We start from the raw sequence: 19,698 nt of genomic DNA on the forward strand, positions 1-19,698 counted from the left end.
GCACAATCATTCTGTTGACAACCTCTGTCTGGCCATCAGTTTGAGGATGGAAGGCTGTGGACTTCGTGAGTTTGGTGTCCAGCATTGACCAGAGACTGAACCAAAATGTGCTGAGAAATCGACTGTCCCGATCTGAGATGATAGACTGTGGGATCCCAAAGTGCACCCACACTCGTTCAAAGAAGAGTTTAGCAGTGGCTTCTGCTGTGATATTCTTCTTGCAGGCCATCATAATGGCCATCTTCGAGAACTTGTCGACGACCACAAAAACACAGTCATTTCCATGCTTAGTGGAAGGAAGGCCTGACATGTAATCCATGGAGATGGATTCCCAAGGCCGACTCGGGGTAGGCAACGGGATATAGAGGCCGTGCTTCTTAATGGTCGGTTTGGCAATGGCACAGGCAGTACATGATCGGATGTACTTCCCAACATCCTGTCGAAGATTCGGCCAATAGAAATAATTTTGCAGTACTGCCACTGTTTTTTCGACCCTGAAATGCCCAGCAGCCCCACTGTAGTGTGCTTCCCAAATCATCTTGGCACGCTCGCTTGAAGGAACACAAAGGTGACCGAGGTGGCATAATAGGGCGTCCTGGAGGTGAAAATCTGCAACATGTTGACCCTCCAAGAGTGTCTGGTATGTGTGGCCGAATTCTGGGTCGCTTTTGTAGAGAAGTGGCCAATCAGAAGTCTCGTGCCCACAAGAGTTGAGTACAGTGGTTAGCGCCATGATCGGTGGCCGACTGAGGCAATCTGCAACATTATTGGTGCTGCCCTTTTTATACTTGATATTAAAGTGAAACTGTTGCAGGTATGTAGACCACTTCTGATGGCGATCATTCTGCAATTTCCCTTGGGTCTGTATGAACTGCAGAGGTCAGTGGTCGGTGTGGATGACCGTTTCCTTCCCCAAAATGTAATGCTTCCATTGTCGGCAGGCCTGTACAATGGAATACATCTCTTTATCATAAGTGGGGTACTTCCGGACTGTGTCTGAAAGTGTTTCACTGTGATATGCCACTGGATGTCCATGTTGAGTAAGGACTGCCCCAATAGCATAGTCAGAGGCATCTATCTCGACCTCAAATGGTTGTTGTAATCTGGTAATGCGAGCACTGGTGCCGTGCAGAGGCGATCCTTCAGCTCCCTGAATGCCTTCTGTTGAGATTCAGACCAAAAGAATTTTGCTTTCGCCCCGCCCTTGGTGACTTGACTCAAGGGCCAAGAAATATGAGAAAACCCCAACACAAACCTGCGGTAGAAGTTGGCAAGACCTAGAAAGCTGCGGAGCTCTGTTAGAGTGGTTGGAGAGGGCCAATCCCGAATGACTTGGATCTTGGCTGGATCGACATGCACCCCCTGTTCATCAATGATGTATCCCAGATACTGAACCTGGGTCATGCCAAAAGTGCATTTCTCCAAATTGGCACATAGCTTGTGTTGCCGCAGTGTTTGGAGAACCCGTCGGATGTGGTGGAGGTGCTCTTCCCAACTCTGGCTGAAGATCAGAATGTCATCCAAGTATACTACTACAAAGGAGTTGGTGAATGGCCGCAAGATGTCATCCATTAGCCTCATAAAGGTTGCAGGAGCATTCATCAATCCGAAAGGCATGACCAACCATTCGAAGAGGCCCTCCTTGGATTTGAAGGCAGTCTTCCACACATCGGAGGGTTCGATTGGTACCTGGTGATATCCTGACTTCAGATCGATCTTGCTGAAATATTTCGCCCCCTTTAGTTGGTCTAGGAGGTCATCAATCCGCGAGATCGGGTACCTATTACGGACAGTGATCTTGTTCAGCGCCCGATAGTCAATACAGAGTCTCCACGTCCCATCCTTCTTCTGTACCAACACGATCGGGCTCCCACAGGGCGATGAACTCGGACGGATGTGACCTTTCTACAGGAGCTCCTGAATCTGCCTCTTGATTTCATTGTTCTCCAGAACGGAGCGCCGATAAATTGGTCCATTGGGTAGCGGCGCACCTGGGGTCAGATCGATGAAGTGCTTGACTTGACAGTGCAGAGGAACCCCTGCCGGGGAGGTGAAGATGTCCTCGTACTCCTCCACAATCTTGTCCATCTGTAGTTGTCGTGCAGAGGGACCCCGTTTGGAGGTCGCGGCCACTGTCTTCTTTCCTTGAGGGCGTATCATCAAGAAAACAAATTTCCTGGTTTTGGAAATGATCTTACTGCATTGTTTTGCAGTAATCAAAGAGATGGCGGCAGGTGGTGCTACCTCTGGTATCCTGAACAACTTATTTCCCAATGTAACAATAACAGCACGAGGCCTTGATTCATACACAGCATGTCGCTTCCACAAGTATGGTTGTCCTAGTAATACATCACAAACTTCAAGGGGAGCAATGTCACACAATACCTCATCCGTGAAGGGCTTGATGTTGTATGGAAGGCGACACTGCTGGCTCACGCGAAGATCTCGTCCTTGGTGAAGCCACCCAATGGTCTATGGTTGTGGATGTGCTGTGGTCGGTAAGCCCAACCGCTTCACGACCTCTGCCGAAATGAGGTTCTTTTGACTCCCGCTATCAACAATGAACTGTATCGGGGAGCCCTTTACCCACATCTGGGAGTGGAAGAGACGCTCCTCCTCCTCTGGATCTTCGGGTTCATTTTTTTGGATCTTTGCGGTAGCAACAGTGGCGCTGGGATCCGCATCAATGATCTACTTCCCTTTTTCATACCCCTTATCGGGTTCTGACTCAGAGTCGGAACATGCATCTGATTCTAAAACCTTTAGCTCAGCCACCAGTGACTGCTTGGCCCGACACTCACTTGTGTTGTGAGTGGAGCTCTTATGGAACTCGCACCATTTTCCAGTGTCCTTTCTCGGCTTCGCGGCGCTGTTCTTTGCTTGCAGCTTCGGCTAGTTGTCTTGGGCTGTCCCGCCTTGGCTTTGTCCTTTGTTCTGCGGTTTAGGGGCACCTTTCCCCTGCTTTGGATTCGCAGACCCAAAGTCTCGCTTCTTTTGTTTAAACTTCTGCTCGACCTTGACGGCATATCGGTATGCTGCGCCGAGCGAGGGGATGTTTAGGAATTGTATTTCTTCCTGGATGTACTTGTGCAGGCAGCCACGGTATTTGAGTATCAAATGTTGCTCTGAATCCTTGATACCCAACTTTGTGCGAAGGGTATGGAAAAGATTGGTGAACTCCGGCACGTCTTGGTCCCTTCCCTGCCGCAGAGTGGTCCACTTTATGTAGTCATCCTCATAGCTTCCGACAGGGTAGTACTGCTCCTTGATGGAATCTCGGAACGAATCCCAGGTGGGTGCGGCTGAAAATAGTGAGCCAGTACTTTCATCCTTCTGCTCGCAGTAAGTTTCCCACCAGTCCTTGACGTGGGGGGCTGCTTTGAGAAGAGCAAAAACAATCTTTTCCCGACTCGAAAATTCATGAACAGAAAAATAACCCTCTAGCAGATTTAACCATTTATCTACAGCATCTGCGTCTATCTGACCCTCGAATATGGGGATTTCAAAATTAACTTGTACCTTAAAGGGTGTGGCGTTTCCAGAGTAGCTGCTGGAAGCCGATGCGTTGCTTCTGGGTAGCCGCTGAAGGATCTGGGCAAAGCTGTCCATCATCGCGTTCCGTTGTCGCTCGAGGGCTTCTTCGAGCAAGATTTTGATGGGATCTCCTGCCCCCTCGTCTTTCTTCTCGTCCGCCATGGGAGGCCGTCGGGATTTGCGAGGCTGGTCTTGCAAAGGTTCAACCAGTTCAAGCCCTAACTCCTTATATCCCGACCTTGTTGGGGACATGCAAAGAAAAACAGAGAAAAAGCAGACCGCTCTGATACCACTGATCCGGATTTAAACAGGAACGCAACAAATTACAGAGATAACCATATACACAAAGATGCAGCGGAAATAATACTTCATTTCATTAATGGAAAATACTGAAATATGCTTACAACCAGAAATGGAAATAAACCAGCTAGGGCGATGGTAGTTTATCTCTGAGAAGAGATGTGATGGCTACATGCCTCTGAACTGTGTTACAATGAGACTCGAAGGCCTATTTATTGTTGAGAAACAATGGAAAACCCTTAACATTCCAAAACCTAACCCTAGGAGATGAAACGCCAAACTGTGGGGCCCGTTTGGGGGTAAATTGGTACATCAACTTCCCGGGGTCGTAACTTTGGCATATGATCTCCGTTTGACGCGTACAATAGCTCGTTAGAAAGATCTATCCGAGTACTACCACTTTGGGAGGCAACATGGGTCCATGATTCCCAAAAAAACGTCGTTTAGGGCCTCAAAACGGCTCCAGAAGTTCAGGACCCGAAAAACTGCTAAAAATAGTAAACTGTGCTACAATTAAGGAAACTGAAAATGCTGAGAAAGACAATGGTGGGGGTCCAGGTGGACTTGGCAGGTGGCCACCAATATCCACCTGGATCACCCTTGGCTGCTTCTGCATCCCTCTCTCTGGCTACTGCGTTGATCCTCCCGGTGCTATCTCTGCCTCCCTGCTTTTATATTCACTACCCCTCAGCTACAACTCTGATCACTCTCTCAACTTTCTCAGCAAACCCAGCCCCAGAAAGTCGAAATCTTGATCTCTTGGTATGTTCTCCAAGTGACCCTCAAGCCTCCTCTTATACTTTTCTCGTTGACAAATCAACGGCTGAGATTAAGTCCTTAATCAATGGCTAAGATTAGATCTAGCTTGATCCATGACATTTGGACCATTCTAACACAGTTTTATATTAATTCACATTAATATTTTATTTTCCATAAGTTTAGACTTAGGGACTCCATTAAAAATATTAATTATTTTAATATCTCCCAAACTCTTTAGAATCTGCCCAAACCCTTTCTGGGTATTGGAGATCTCATGTGCCTTAGCCTCCCCACCAATTTTCGTGGCTAGAGCACATCCAATGCTACCCCAAATCAACATCCACGTTAGTAGACAACTTGGATGCAATTAACTTATGTGACATGGCTTGTGTCACCCAATTTACTCAGCAAAATCGAGTTGGAGGAGTTATACTTCAGTTAAGCATGTGTGATTTCTAATTTGTAGCAATCAAGGTCAGTTATCTAAGGTTGTTTTCAGTTAAACTAGTTCTAATTGTTGAAGGAACTAGTGGAGGGTCAATTGTGTAGTGCGACTACAGTCAAACTCAGTGATCATCCAGTTAACTGGTCAATCAGCCCAAAATAGCTAGTGCATGCAAAGAATTCTAGTTCCACAGGCTCAGTGGAGATTCCAAGGCAGTGTAACATTAGTTGTAGACTAGCCTTGACTCTTGAGTGTACAAGTGTTGCATGCAGTCAGATGATCAACCTAAGGAATTGCGTAGTCCATTTTGGAGAAATTCCTAAATAATAAGGGCCTAATTTCTCAAGGAACAGCGCAAGGAAATAGGAGCTCAAGCAAGGAAGTCTGGGTCAGAGCTTCTCAATGAGCAGAGAGATAGGTTATGCACTTGCAGGTTGCACTCAATTGAGCAAAGAAACCCCAGATAAACACTCCAACAGCTCTACATCTCTAATCTTCCCACGAAACCACAACGTCAGCCTCTAGGGACTGCGTCAGCCTTTCTTTGGCCCAGCGTTAACCTAGCATCACTCTAGCTTGGCCTGCGTCAGCGTCTGGAGGCACTGCGTCAGTCCTCTGGCCCTCTGCGTCACCCACGCTGGCCCTCTGAGGCACTGCGTAGCTCTTGGCTGTCTCTGCGGGAGCCCTGGCTAGCTCTGCGTGAACCCTTGGCTACTTCTGCATCCCTCTCTCCGGCTACTGCGCTGATCCTCCCGGTGCTATCTCTGCCTCCCTGCTTTTGTATTCACTGCCCCTCAGCTGCAACTCTGATCATTCTCTCAACTTTCTTAGCAAACCCAGCCCCAGAAAATCGAAATCTTGATCTCTTGATATGTTCTCCAAGTGACCCCCAAGCCTCCTCTTATACTTTTTTCGTTGACAAATCAACAGCCAAGATTAAGTCCCTAATCAATGGCTAAGATTAGATCTGGCTTGATCCATGACTTTTGGACCATTCTAACACAGTTTATTATTAATTCACATTAATATTTTATTTTCCCTAAGTTTAGACTTAGGGACTCCATTAAAAATATTAATTATTTTACTATCTCCCAAACTCTTTAGAATCTGCCCAAACCCTTTCATGGTATTGGAGATCTCATGTGCCTTAGCCTCTCCACCAATTTTCATGGCTAGAGCACATCCGATGCTACCCCAAATCAACATCCACGTCAGTGGACAACTTGGATGCAATTAACTTATGTGACATGGCTTGTGTCACCCAATTTACTCAGTAAAATCGAGTTGGAGGAGTTATACTTCAGTTAAGCATGTGTGATTTCTAATTTGTAGCAATCAAGGTCAGTTATCTAAGGTTGTTTTCAGTTAAACTAGTTCTAATTGTTGAAGGAACTAGTGGAGGGTCAATTGTGTAGTGGGACTTCAGTCAAACTCAGTGATCATCCAGTTAACTGGTCAATCAGCCCAAAATAGCTAGTGCATGCAAAGAATTCTAGTTCCACAGGCTCAATGGAGATTCCAAGGCAATGTAACATTAGTTGTAGACTAGCCTTGACTCTTGAGTGTACAAGTGTTGCATGCAGTCAGATGATCAACCTAAGGAATTGCGCAATCCATTTTGGAGAAATTCCTAAATACTAAGGGCCTAATTTCTCAAGGAACAACGCAAGGAAATAGGAGCTCAAGCAAAAGAAAAATTTGAGGAAGTCTGGATCAGAGCTTCTCAATGAGCAAAGAGATAGGTTATGCACTTGCAGGTTGTGCTCAATTGAGCAAAGAAATTGTAATACATCTCTATTTGTCAAATTAATGCACGCAGGCATTGGAGTTTTTAGCAGATTGTTTTCCCTAGAAAAAATACTATTTGCATGTGTGTGATTTCTTATTGCATGTCTGAGATTTTTGTTCTAAATTGTGAATTAATGTCCACAGAGAAGTAGAGTAAGTTTGTGTCTTGTGATTTTGATTAAAACTTCAAGAGTAGTTGCAAATATTCAGCATAATTTCTACACTCTAAAAGCTCTTGAAACAAACTGCAATATTTTTTATACTAAAATAATAATTGTGCTTCTTCTCCAAAAACAATATGGGAAATCAAAACAATTCTGCTACAAACTTACTTGTATATGGCGAATTTTGAAAGAATTACCTTTTTAAACTCAGTCATTCCCATAAAAGTGAAGTTTCGCACCATAGAATACTGTATAGAATACAAGCAATCATTAAAAAGTAAGGATGAAAAAATTCTTCCATAGTAGAGAGGGGAAAAGCATTCCAACATAAGTCTAAAAACTGTTTTCAATAAGAGGAAAAGTTCCTTTCCAAGTAAAGAGGAGCATCCATATATAGTTACATTTTATCTAATTCTAGTAACAAGAAAGTAAAGGCAATGAAAGGGATGAAAAAAATCTAAACTTTTAAGGAAACGTTATACTCAACACAACCTATGATGTTGTGTATTCAGTCTCAGAAGGCACCATTTTAAATAACATAGTAAATGCACATATACTTTGGGTGTTTATTGTGCACTAAGAAATGTCAACTATACATATTAAAGTAAAAAAAAATAATAAAGGGAAAGAAGAAAAATCATCCAAAGCTTGGATAGTAAATATGTTATAAGATGCATTTTATTCAAAAGAATAATACCTGAAATAAAATATACAAATAAAATCACAAATATAAACGGACAGAAACAACTGCATTCCACGTTATAAGCTTCTATTATTTTATATAAGTGCTAGGAAATGCATTGCGAACATTGCCCAGAAATTGATTTCTAGGATGGTTTTGAAAAAGCATAAAAATTGTTTTAATCTCTACCATGACCAAAAGTAGGTCAATGAATAAATATACAGATGTACAATAATCCAAGTTAAAAAGCCCCAAGAAAGAGGGATGTCTCCATCAAAGAGGGAATGAAAGTGACCCAAAGTGGAACATCTAGCCTCCAAAGTTGTCGATGCTCAACAAATCTCAAAGAGTGCAATGGAAGATTCTTAAGTCTTCTCTAAGGTAGATGCAGACGTCTCCAAGGCGAACAATCTCCAAAGATCATGAGTAAAACCACTCAAAGTTGTTGATTTTTCTACAAGATGTAGTAGGTACAATTTTCTGCCAAATAATTACTTCCTAATGTTTTTTCACACAGTATTTTATGCCACTACTATCATTGAATAATTACACTCCAGAAAATTTCAACCGTAAATGTGACGGAAACAGTAAAGATCATAGAAAGACAACCATGCACAATAGAGACAATGATTTTACCTGGGGAAACCCAACAACTTTTCTTTAGGAGAAATTATTCTTCAACAAGGTTTACAAATCAACAATTCGTCTAAAAATCTGTTCTGATAACCCAAGTCCAAATACTAGTCAAACCTAGTCAAACAACAGCAAGTCAATGCTGGTCAAACCAGCCAAAATACATAGCAGTCAACGCTGGTCAAATAGCTAGCCTGCGGTCAACTGTGGTCTAAAGTGAACCCTAAGATCAGCCTGCAATCAACAATCTTGCGATCTGCTGTCAACCCCCAATCAAAATCTCGGTCAAATAGAGGTCAAAAGCTCAATCAACAACCAATCAATCTCAGTTAAACAGATACTCTTTCTCCACACATACAGTTGTCCAAGAATGCTAATGACAGAGAAAAACTTACTCTTTGTTGGTAAAGAAAGATGAGGTATCGCATCTTCTATTTATACTTGTCGACTTAGGGTGAAATAACCAAGGAACGCATCCTTTTATTGGTTGGGCCGACTTGACTTCTTGGGCCAACTTGTCACTCCAAAAATAAATTTATTTTAGTTTTTCTAGGACAATTTGGAGACCCCTTTTGCCATGCTAGAATACCTCCTAATGCTACAAAAAATCAACACTCCCCCTTAGCGAGGGAGGTATTTTCCTTAGCTACAAACAAATCTCCCCTTAGCTGAAATTTCTCCTTCCACAAGAAAAGTTCATGAGCTTGCTATGTTGATATAGCGTCCACTCACATGAATGTCTATAAATATAGATCACTCCATCCTGGAGCAGGCAATGTGAGTAACCTCAGCCATTTAACCTTGACCAAATAAACATGGCCCAACCAAATTAGCATGGCTTCTCAGGTAAATGCATCCAACTCCCCTGGTCAAATCAGCATGTCCCAGCCAAATCAGCATGGCCTCTAAGGAGAAGGTCTACTCTTGGGATATTCACCCCTGGCCAAATTAGCATGACTATTTAGGTGAATGTATCCATCTCCCCTGGTCAAATCAGCATCACCCAGCTAAATGGGCATGGATTCTCAAGAGATGGTCTACTTGATCTTGCAAAGACATCAACACTACCGCTCAACGAGGGAGACATTCTGCATTACGCCAAGCTTGTCTCTAAAGTATACAAACTTCACTCTAGATAAAGGCTTGGTGAGAATTTCCACAATCTGCTCATTTGTGGATATGTACTGGAGCTTCACTACTCCTCTTTGCAACCATATCTTAGATTAAGTGATATTTGATTTGAATATGCTTCAACCTATCATAAAAAATTGTATTCCTCGAAAGCTTGACACAACTTTGATTATCACAAAATATCAAGGTTGTCTCTTGCTTCTCATCAAATAGTCCTGGAAGTGGCTTCCAAAGCCATAATGCTCTTGACTTGCGGCACTTGCTACGATGTACTTTGTCTCTATTATACTAAGTGTGACAAAAATCTACTTCCTGCTAAACTAGGATTTCATAGTCAACCCCAAGATGAAGCAACACCCCAAGGTGCTCTTTCTGTCCTTTGTGTTGAATGGTGTTGTCATTCATGCCAACGTCAATTCTTGAACGCTCTTAATATTCGTCCAGTTTACATTGATTGGGAGCTCCAAATTACGAGAATCCCTAGATTCCCCGCACTTGTTGACGAAAAAGGATGCAAAGGGCAGTGATTTTGATCGCAATATCACCTTCATTTGATTCTCTTCATCGTGTCAATTCCAACGATATATGGCATGCCTCATGGTTCATCTCGGTTGCAGAGATATGCTCAATTGAAGATTGAAGCCCCCTTCCTATGCTCAAAGTCCCCAAAAGGTGATGAAATGGCAGCCTATCATTAGCTAGAAATTACTCAAAATATGAATCCAAGAAGGGCTTTCATTAAAAGATTAAATTAAATATTTTGTTGGTCCTGTTACCACTCAAACTAGCAGGGGAGCTACAGGAAATCCCTAAAGGGAAAATGTTAGGCCAAGGGCAACAAATGGAGTCTTACCCCACTGTCACCCTAGCTAAGGCTTCCTTCTGTTTACGGACTTTCACCAATGGGAGGAGACCTGGTATGTGTGGAGTCACTAATGAAGGATAAGTCAATGGATATGAGTGACCCGAATAACCCTTTCCCAGAATTTGAAGGATAAAGATTGCTTGCTTTGTAAGCAAGGTACTAGGTAATCTAGGGAAAGGAAGAGAGGATTTGAGGGTTAGGTTTATGGGATAAGACGTGTGAAGGAGTTTCCCAATCCCTAAAATCCTTGTTAGAATTGGTATCCCGGATGGTTCTTGAAGAATGGTCTTTCAAAGGAGTGGGACCACACAGGGCCAAGTGGACCCAATCTAGGGTATGAGGAAGGAATGTAGCAACCAATGATATTCTTACCCTACACAAGGTGGAGAGAGGATCAAAGAAAATATAATTACACAAAGATGTTGGTTTGACCCTGGGAAGTATTAGCCTTGGGGATGGCAGGGCAAGTTTTGGTCCCAGAGCTAGGGTTTGGTTTTTTTCACAGTTCCACCGTTGAAATGTCTTCAAATTTGGATGGTTAGGGGAAGGCCAGCACAGGAGACCCTAGGAGATTGAATTTTTTCAGTGGCTAGCTTGTCGGGAAATCGACGCCCTAGGCGCCCCAATGTGGCTAGACTTGGAAGAAGGTGCAAGAATAAGAGTTTTGGTGACCACCCTTGGTAGATTAGTGCCTTACTCCTCGGGAGAATGGAGTCTATGTTGATTATGTGCAAGATTTCTTGGTTCCTAGTCAAGGAGGCCTCAAAATTACTTCACAAACCCTCTAGGTCAAGTGAAAGCAATCTTGCAGCTTTTATACTTCAAATGCATAAGAGGAATGGCTTATCAAGGTCAGATTTTACCCCTAGGAGATTTCGCTCACACTACATGGCCCATACATGGAGAGAACGTTATAATAGAGACAATCCCACAATATTAAGTAATAATTGCATGCAACAATTAGCCCTAAAACAACGAAAATCCCAATCCATCATATATGACAAAAGTAACAAGAATAGCATCAAAATTTTGTACTTACATGTAGTAGAGTATATCCAACCATTCAAAAATGACAATAAAGAAGCTCCAAGAGAAGATAGATCAATAACCATACATCAAAATTCATCCACAAATGCTCCAATTCATCCTCCGAAAAAAGTGTGAAATTCTCTAAAGAAGAGAGAGCCCCAATCCAAAATGATGATGAGAAATGAACTCATCTCACTCTTATTTATACACAGCTTAGGAGTTCGAATTAGCCTCCTTGGCGTACATAAGCCCCAAAAATAAAATAATGTGTTAACAATAAGACATTTGGTGACAAGCCTACCAAACTAACTCATAAATGAAAAAGTAAGCCTCTCAACAGGTCAAATAATAATCTATGCATATCGTAGGGCCCTCTAAGAGGCCTAGTGAGGTCCATGGGTGCCATAATGAAGAATAGGACCCTCAAAAGCAGTGGACAAGGGGTTAGCCCCTTGTAATAACCTGTGGTGCTTCAAATGGCATGTGGGGAAGCACACAAGTGTCCTCATGGGTCTCCAAACAAATCAAAGATTCTTGTAGATCGCTTGTAAGGGATAGGATGATGGTGTAGGTGATGCCACATCATCGTGCAAGTCCCGGATCATCTGACAAGTGTATGGTGTAGATTTTGGGTCGACTGGGCATGATGGATCAGGTGCATCCTCCTCGTCCAATGAGTGAACCACAAGCAATCTCTAAATGGTTGTGGGGATCCATGGAGTACAATCTGTTGTTGTGGAGGCCCGTGGCTCTCAATGCTCACCCTACATGTGCCAATGTAGCCCTCCGGAGGATTAGGACCTCGTATAGGGAGACCAAACCCAAATGGAAACCATATGCAATCCAGCATAAGATCCAATGCATCCCCTAGCCTTCCAGTACAACAATTCATTAGAGAAATCGAGTAAATGAGCTTACCTAATCATGGACTACAGGTGGGGACTTCATAATGACCTGCTGTTAAAATTGGCAACCAGGGCAAAACCTCATGTGGGTCATCTTATTCATGGCTGATAATATCTTTATTAGATTCCTCTCGTCGAGAGGTGTAGGATTGATATAAAGATCATCCGATTCCGATAAGTATTCATGGAGATATGAATTTATTTTGATTATGGAATTATTATCAAGCCGACCTACAACTCATGTAGGCTCAGAAGCCCAACAGTCACATCTATTCACCCACCAACGTTGTGTATAAATATAAGAGGACTTTTCCTCATTTGGACTCACTCATCTCATCACATCTCTCTCTCTCTCTACTACGCAAAAATGAGTCTCTTCTCTACTGCGCTGAAATGGGTCTCTCTCTCACACATGTGAAGCCGGAAGCTGTTGAATTTGAAGCTGCAACTGCAGAAGTAAAGATTGACTTGCGTGGCCTAGAAGATCTCCTCTTTGGAACTGCATTGTAAGTTCATCTGAACCTCCTCTGAAAGCCGCAAATTTTGGTGGTGGAATGAAGTCAATCCGACGAACGGTTTGCAAGATATCAACTGCCGTAGTTTGAAGCCGGAAACTGCTGAAACTGAAGCTGCAACTGCAGAAGTAAAGATTGACCTGCGTGGCCTAGAAGATCTCCTCTTTGGAACTGCGCTATAGGTTCATCTGAACCTCCTCTAAAAGCCGCAACTTTTGGTGGTGGAATGAAGTCAATCCGACGAACGGTTTGCAAGATATCGACTGCCCTAGTTTGAAGCCGGAAACTGCTGAAACTGAAGCTACAACTGCAGAAGTAAAGATTGACTTTCTTCTCATGCACAGAGAAGAAAGGACTCACACTGGGACGATGATCAAAATCCCTCTGATGGCAAATCAAAGGAATGACAAATTCAACAGCAAAGGTAAGAGGAGAGTTGGAGATCGAGGAAGAGGACAACCATTCAAGAAGGCTAGAAAGTCCAGGATGTATTAAATGCACCTGACCTCAAAAGGAACCTAGTGTCCATCTTGGCAATGGAAGACAGAGGCTACAAGGTAACCTTCAGCAATGGCAAGGTATGTATATGGAAAAATAATGTTAAAGATGCCTTTACTCTTGGGTTTAGTGTTGATTTATTATATCAGGTCGATGGAAGTCCGCCAGGTGTCATGTCTTGTGACACAACTCTTTAGTCCGAACTTTGGCATCGGAGGTTTTCCCACCTTCATTACAAAGCTCTACCTGATGTAAGACAGATGGTAACAGGAATGCCCGAATTCCAAGTAGAGAAAGAAGGCGTATGTCCGGGATGTGCCAAAGGAAAGCTCAAAAGGGGACCATTCCCCTCAAGCCAAAGCAAGACCTCTGATATATTACAATTGGTTTACTCAGGCATACTTGAGGTTGGCATTAAGAGGGAGACTTCTACACCACATACTCCTGAGCAGAATGGTGTGGTGGGAAGGAAGAACCACACGATGATGGAAGCTGTCCGGGCCATGCTACATGATCAAAGACTTCCAAAGTTTCTATGGGCTGAAACTACAATCACCGTCGTATATGTACAAAATCGATGCCCTCATCAAGCATTAGGTTCCTAAACTCCTGAAGAAATGTTCACCACCGGTCAAAGGGAAGTCGTGATTAGTCATGATGTCACCTTTGACAAAGATATGGCTCTCAGCAAGGTGGACAATCTGTTGACTTTGAGTAGCTCTCAAGAAGCCGACACCAGGGAACCGAAAGAAAAGGATGATGAATCAATGCCTGATGTAGAAGAACCCATGGATCCGATTGATCCTCATCCACATGAGCCTTCCTCTTCTAGGAAGAGGCCTTCATGGCTTAGGGGGATACTTGATGATGTTGAAGGACATGTTGCACCCTGAGGAACCTTCCATCAAAGTAAGAAACTTAACAGGTATCAGGGATACCTGACCATCATGAGGACGATCATACAAAATGAACCTTCATCATTCTCAGATGTCATCAAGCATTAACTATGGAAGGATGCTATGACCTTAGAATATGAGTCTATTATGGAGAATGATGTCTGGGAAGTAGTTCCCAGACCCTAGACAAGACAATTGTTACTTCAAAATGGCTTTACAAGATAAAGCATGCAGCAAATGGAAGTATGGAAAAGTATAAGGTTCATTTTGTTGCTCGTGGTTTATCCCAGAAGGGAGGTATAGACTATGATATTTGCACCTATTGCCAGATATGCGACCATCCGCTTGATCATAGCCCTTGTGGCTTCACAAGGATGGAACCTACATCAGATGGATGTTAAGACCGCGTTCTTGCATGGTTCTATCAAAGAAGAGGTCTATGTGGAGCAACCAGAAGAATTTGAGATTTATGATTGAAAATCTCATGTATGCAGGTTGAAGAAGGCTCTCTATGGGCTGAAGCAAGCACCCCAAGCATGGTATAAGAGGATCGATAGCTACTTGATGAAGTTGGGATTCACTAGGAGTGAAGCTGATCCTAACCTTTACTTTAAGGTTGAAGATGACAAGCCTCTCATACTGGTGTTGTATGTGGATGACCTCTTTCTAACAGGTGCAAACCCTCTCATTCACAAATATAAGAGGGAGATGGCTTCTGAATTTGAAATGAAGGACCAAGGACTTGAAGTGTGGCAGAAGCCAAGAGAAATTTTCCTATCTCAAGGAAAATACGTGGTAAATATATTGGAAAGATTCGGTATGATGGACTGCAAGCCTGTGACTACCTCGAGGATCTTAACTTTTAGAAGTTATATGGTAGTGATGTCGGACCAGACTTGGGAAATGCCTCTGAGTTTCAAAAACTCATTCGCATTGATGTTCTTGGTGAACCTCCGTCCGAACATATGTTTTGCAGTTAGCATTGTGAGCTCATATTTGGTTGAGCCTCACTGGATTGATGCCAGGAATCAATCTTCAGAGATGTCTTCAGGACACAATATCTCATGGATTAAGATACACTGTCGGAGATGTGAGACTACTTGGATATACTGATGTTGATTGGGCAGGCAGTGTGGTGGACCGTAAGAGCACTTCCGGGTACTGTTTCACCTTGGGATCTGCTTCGATATCCTGGATGAGCAGGAAGCAAAAGTCGGTGGCTTTGAGCACCGCCGAAGCAGGATATATTGTTGCTAGCATAACCTCGTGTGAGGCAGTCTGGTTGCGAAAGCTCTTCAGTGAGCTGTTTGGATTTACATTGGATACCACTGTGATTCTCTGTAACAACCAAAGGTGGGATTCGATTATTGAGGAATCCTGTATTCGTCAATTGCTTCAACAGATAGACATCATCTGGGATATGGTAAGTCGATGAGCAAGGAAGCTCCATCACATTAAGATGATGTACAGGTTGATAAACCTTGTCAAAGCCCCGAGGAAAGATCTAATCTGTGATTTTCCCAAACGACTTGGAGTCGGCAAGAAACCTTTGTACAAGGGTCCTGCATGTTGCACACAATGAGCTCTGGGAGCTCTGAGGGCTTGCGGTTCCTACTGGTGCAACATATGACCACAAGGTGACTCACCCTCCCCTGGTGGTGCACACTGGAACAAGATGATTCGCTCTCTTGTGGGACAAGATGATTCGCTCTCTTGTGGAACAGGATGTTTCGCTCTCCTGTGTAGCAGGATGATTAGTTCTCCTGTGAGGCCTAGATTGATGTGTTCTCCATGGCAGCCTGGATTGATGTGTTCTCCACGGCGATTGTAGCAGGATTGATTAGTTCTCCTGTCGAGGCATCCTACCCATGCAGTGTGGGACTCATGGGAAGTACCTCTCGTCTGATCAATGAGCAGGGAAATGAAGTTAGGGACCATAGTAGTACCGATGGACGCATCGTTGTATCTACCGTACTCCCTACGCTAGGATGACCTCCATTGATCTGGGATCAATGATACTGGTCTAGGACCAGTGGTAGGAGTTGTACCATACTATGACGCTGAATTCGGGTCGGTTGAGACTAGTCTGGGACCAGTGGTACATACTCCGAGACTGACTTCGTTTCAGTGCAGTACTGGTCTGGGACCACTGAGAGTGGTACATACTATGACGCTGACTTTGGGTCGGTTGAGACTGGTCTGGGACCAGTGGTACACTCTCTGAGACTGCGATACTGGTCTGGGACCAGTGGTAGGAGTTGTACCATACTATGACGCTGACTTCGGGTCGGTTGAGACTGGTCTGGGACCAGTGGTACATACTCCGAGATTGACTTCGTGTCAGTGCAGTACTGGTCTGGGACCAGTGAGAGTGGTACATACTATGACGCTGACTTCGGGTCGGTTGAGACTGGTCTGGGACCAGTGGTACACTCTCTGAGACTGCGATACTGGTCTAGGACCAGTGGTAGGAATGGTACTTACCATGAAGCTGACTTCGGGTCGGCTGACACTGGTCTGGGACCAGTGGTACGCACTCTGAGACTGACTTTGAGTCAGTGGAGGATGATACTGGTCTAGGACCAGTGGAGTTGTACTCACTATGACGCTGACTTCGGGTTGGTTGAGACTGGTCTGGGACCAGTGGTACATACTCTGAGACTGACTTTGAGTCAGTATGATACATCCTCGATCATTTCTTCTTCTTCATAATTCGGACAAAAGCAGAGCAGAACAGAACAATGCAAGAGCAGAGCAGAACAGAGCAAAACAGTACAGATCAGTGCATGGCAGAACAAGACAAAGCAGAACAGGCAGAATAGAGCAGAGTAGGGCAAGGGTCAGGCTGTACAGGGCAGTGCATTTGATGGATGAATAGTAACGACCGATAGACAGATTGCAGATGAAGTTCTCCATGGTTGAGAGGGAGTGTTAAAATTGGCAACCAGGGCAAAACTTCATGTGGGTCATCTTATTCATGGCTGATAATATTTTTATTAGATTCCTCTCGTCGAGAGGTGTAGGATTGATATAAAGATCATTCGATTCCGATAAGTATTCATGGAGATATGAATTTATTTTGATTATGGAATTATTACCAAGTCGACCTACAACTCATATAGGCTCAGAAGCCCAACAGTCGCATCTATTCACCCACCAACGTTGTGTATAAATATAAGAGGACTTTTCCTCATTTGGACTCACTCATCTCATCACATCTCTCTCTCTCTCTACTACACAGAAATGAGTCTCTTCTCTACTGTGCTGAAATGGGTCTCTCTCTCACACATGTGAAGCTGGAAGCTGTTGAATTTGAAGCTGCAATTGTAGAAGTAAAGATTGACTTGCGTGGCCTAGAAGATCTCCTCTTTGGAACTGCGTTGTAGGTTCATCTGAACCTCCTCTGAAAGCCGCAAATTTTGGTGGTGGAATGAAGTCAATCCGACGAACGGTTTGCAAGATATCAACTGCCCTAGTTTGAAGCCAGAAACTGCTGAAACTAAAGCTGCAACTGCAGAAGTAAAGATTGACCTGCGTGGCCTAGAAGACCTCCTCTTTGGAACTGCGCTATAGGTTCATCTGAACCTCCTCTAAAAGCCGCAACTTTTGGTGGTGGAATGAAGTCAATCCGACGAACGGTTTGCAAGATATCGACTGCCCTAGTTTGAAGCCGGAAACTGCTGAAACTGAAGCTGCAACTGCAGAAGTAAAGATTGACTTGCGTGGCCTAGAAGATCTCCTCATCTAAACTGCGCTATAGGTTCATCTGAACCTCCTCTGGAAGCCGAAACTTTTGGTGGTGGAATGAAGTCAATCCGACGGTCGGTTTGTGAGATATGGTCTGCCCTAGTTTGATAATGAAGCCGCTAATGCTGATGTTGCTGATCTAGGGTTTGCTACTGCTGATATGAATCAGATTTATTGTACTATTTCTCTCTGCTGAATTATTGAAGATAAAAGAAGATTTGATCAAAGGGTTTCCCCACACATTGTGGGGTTTGTCCCTAGCTAGCCGCCACATCTTGTGTCTCTTGTCTTGGCTTGTATTCTGTCGATCGTTTAATGTTCTATCTGCACTTTACTTAATGTGCATGTGATTGCTAATCGATGGAATATAATAAGAAAAAGAAGTAAACTGTTATAAGCATAGAACATACCATAACTTAACACCTGCCCTTCCATAATGGTCTTCGAGATGTGTCAATATCTCCTAAACTCCAAATGGGGTTAACCAAGCGCCCTATTAGGTGGTTTCTACTTCTAAAGGGGATAATATAGTCAAGGTACATCCTTCAAAAGGTGGTGGCATGTGGCAGATAGGTGAATGAAGTAGGGAATGAGAATGGGCAACCCTGGGTCACATGCTTGGATATCTCATAAGAGGGAACCCCACACTTGGGTTTATAATGTATAGGTGGGAGCAATCATGGTACATGAGGTGCCCCTGCCTTCATTTTTCCACCCTTCTTTTATGCCTTTTGCCTTTTTTATGATTTTCTTTGATTGACTGCTCGAGGCTCAAGGGGTTAGAGCATGATGTGTAAGATATAGCAGTGGAATCCCCTTTTTAAGGTGGGGCGGTTCATCGCCCACCAAGGGTTGGGACAATCATGGGTTTGTATATGATGAAGAAAGCTCATAGAACCTGTAGGAACCAGGGTGATGGCCATGATGATCAAGTAGAGCTCATGTATTGGCTTTTGCCCACGTGCTAAAATGTTTTTATCCCAACCATCTTTTGCATTTTGTGGTACTTTTCTTGTTGAATGTGGCCATATATGCTTTTAACTTTCTTTTCAGCTGCATCAACCTCCGAGCTTCATTCCAGGCCATGACCCAAGGTGTGGGCAAGGGAAAGGGGCAAGCTAACCCTATGTGGACCCAATGGAGGGATGTGGACCCAGGTGGGAAAAATGATGGATGGGGCAATAATGGATGGAAAGAGGGTAATATAAGCGGATAAAGGAGCAGGACCACGAAACCAAAATCAGTGTTTCCCGTGAAATACCATGCTTGGAACCAAATGGTCAATAAAAGAAATCCCACGGGACTAGAATCCAAGGTTAATTCCTAAAATAGTTCTAGGGGACAGAAGCACAGACCTAGCCCATTCTTTCTGCCAAATCCCCCCATTAATCCATACCCAGAAGTGTCCATGATAAGCAAACTACAATACTCAATTTCCAAATGACAAGGCTTACCTTTAGATTCGAGAAGCCCACCTTCAAACATACGATCATGGAAGATGGGTGAGGGACCACATGGCTAGCTCAGGGAGCGGAGAAGATGGCACAATGAGCTAGCTGCTGGCTGTTGGCTACCAGTTGAGGACCATCTTGGAGAAAAAAATTCTCCTAGGGATATCACCTACAAAGTGGTGGGTAACAGGGCCTAAAAGTCATTTGGGGTTTTTGGCTCCAAATTAAAAGTTTGAAATTTCAAAATTAATTTTCATTTCCCTCCCTTGACATGTCGATTGGCCCTTCTCTAGAAGTGTCTTCATCAAATATATATTGTGAAATTTCAATACTAAAATTTTTATTGCAACAACTAG

At 43.6% G+C, this 19,698-nt stretch overlaps 1 protein-coding gene across 9 annotated transcripts in view; it reads right to left on the bottom strand.

Annotated features, from left to right (window-relative positions):
* LOC149191426 (alpha/beta-Hydrolases superfamily protein) overlaps nucleotides 1–19,698 on the bottom strand; it is a 567,598-nt gene that overhangs the window by 260,392 nt on the left and 287,508 nt on the right. For 8 of the 9 annotated variants that reach the window (XM_089404268.1, XM_089404262.1, XM_089404266.1 and 5 more), the window contains one exon: nucleotides 7,188–7,238. The exons of the other annotated variant lie outside the window; for it this stretch is intronic. In XM_089404268.1, coding sequence (XP_089260394.1) covers nucleotides 7,188–7,238 — 51 coding nt within the window. The remainder of the gene's footprint in view (nucleotides 1–7,187; nucleotides 7,239–19,698) is intronic. 9 annotated transcript variants of the gene reach the window in all.

The sequence above is a fragment of the Pinus tabuliformis genome, chromosome 2_2 (assembly GCF_031772625.1).
Source record: "Pinus tabuliformis cultivar Carrire ecotype Pingquan chromosome 2_2, CPIR1, whole genome shotgun sequence".
Classification (NCBI taxonomy): Eukaryota; Viridiplantae; Streptophyta; class Pinopsida; order Pinales; family Pinaceae; genus Pinus; species Pinus tabuliformis.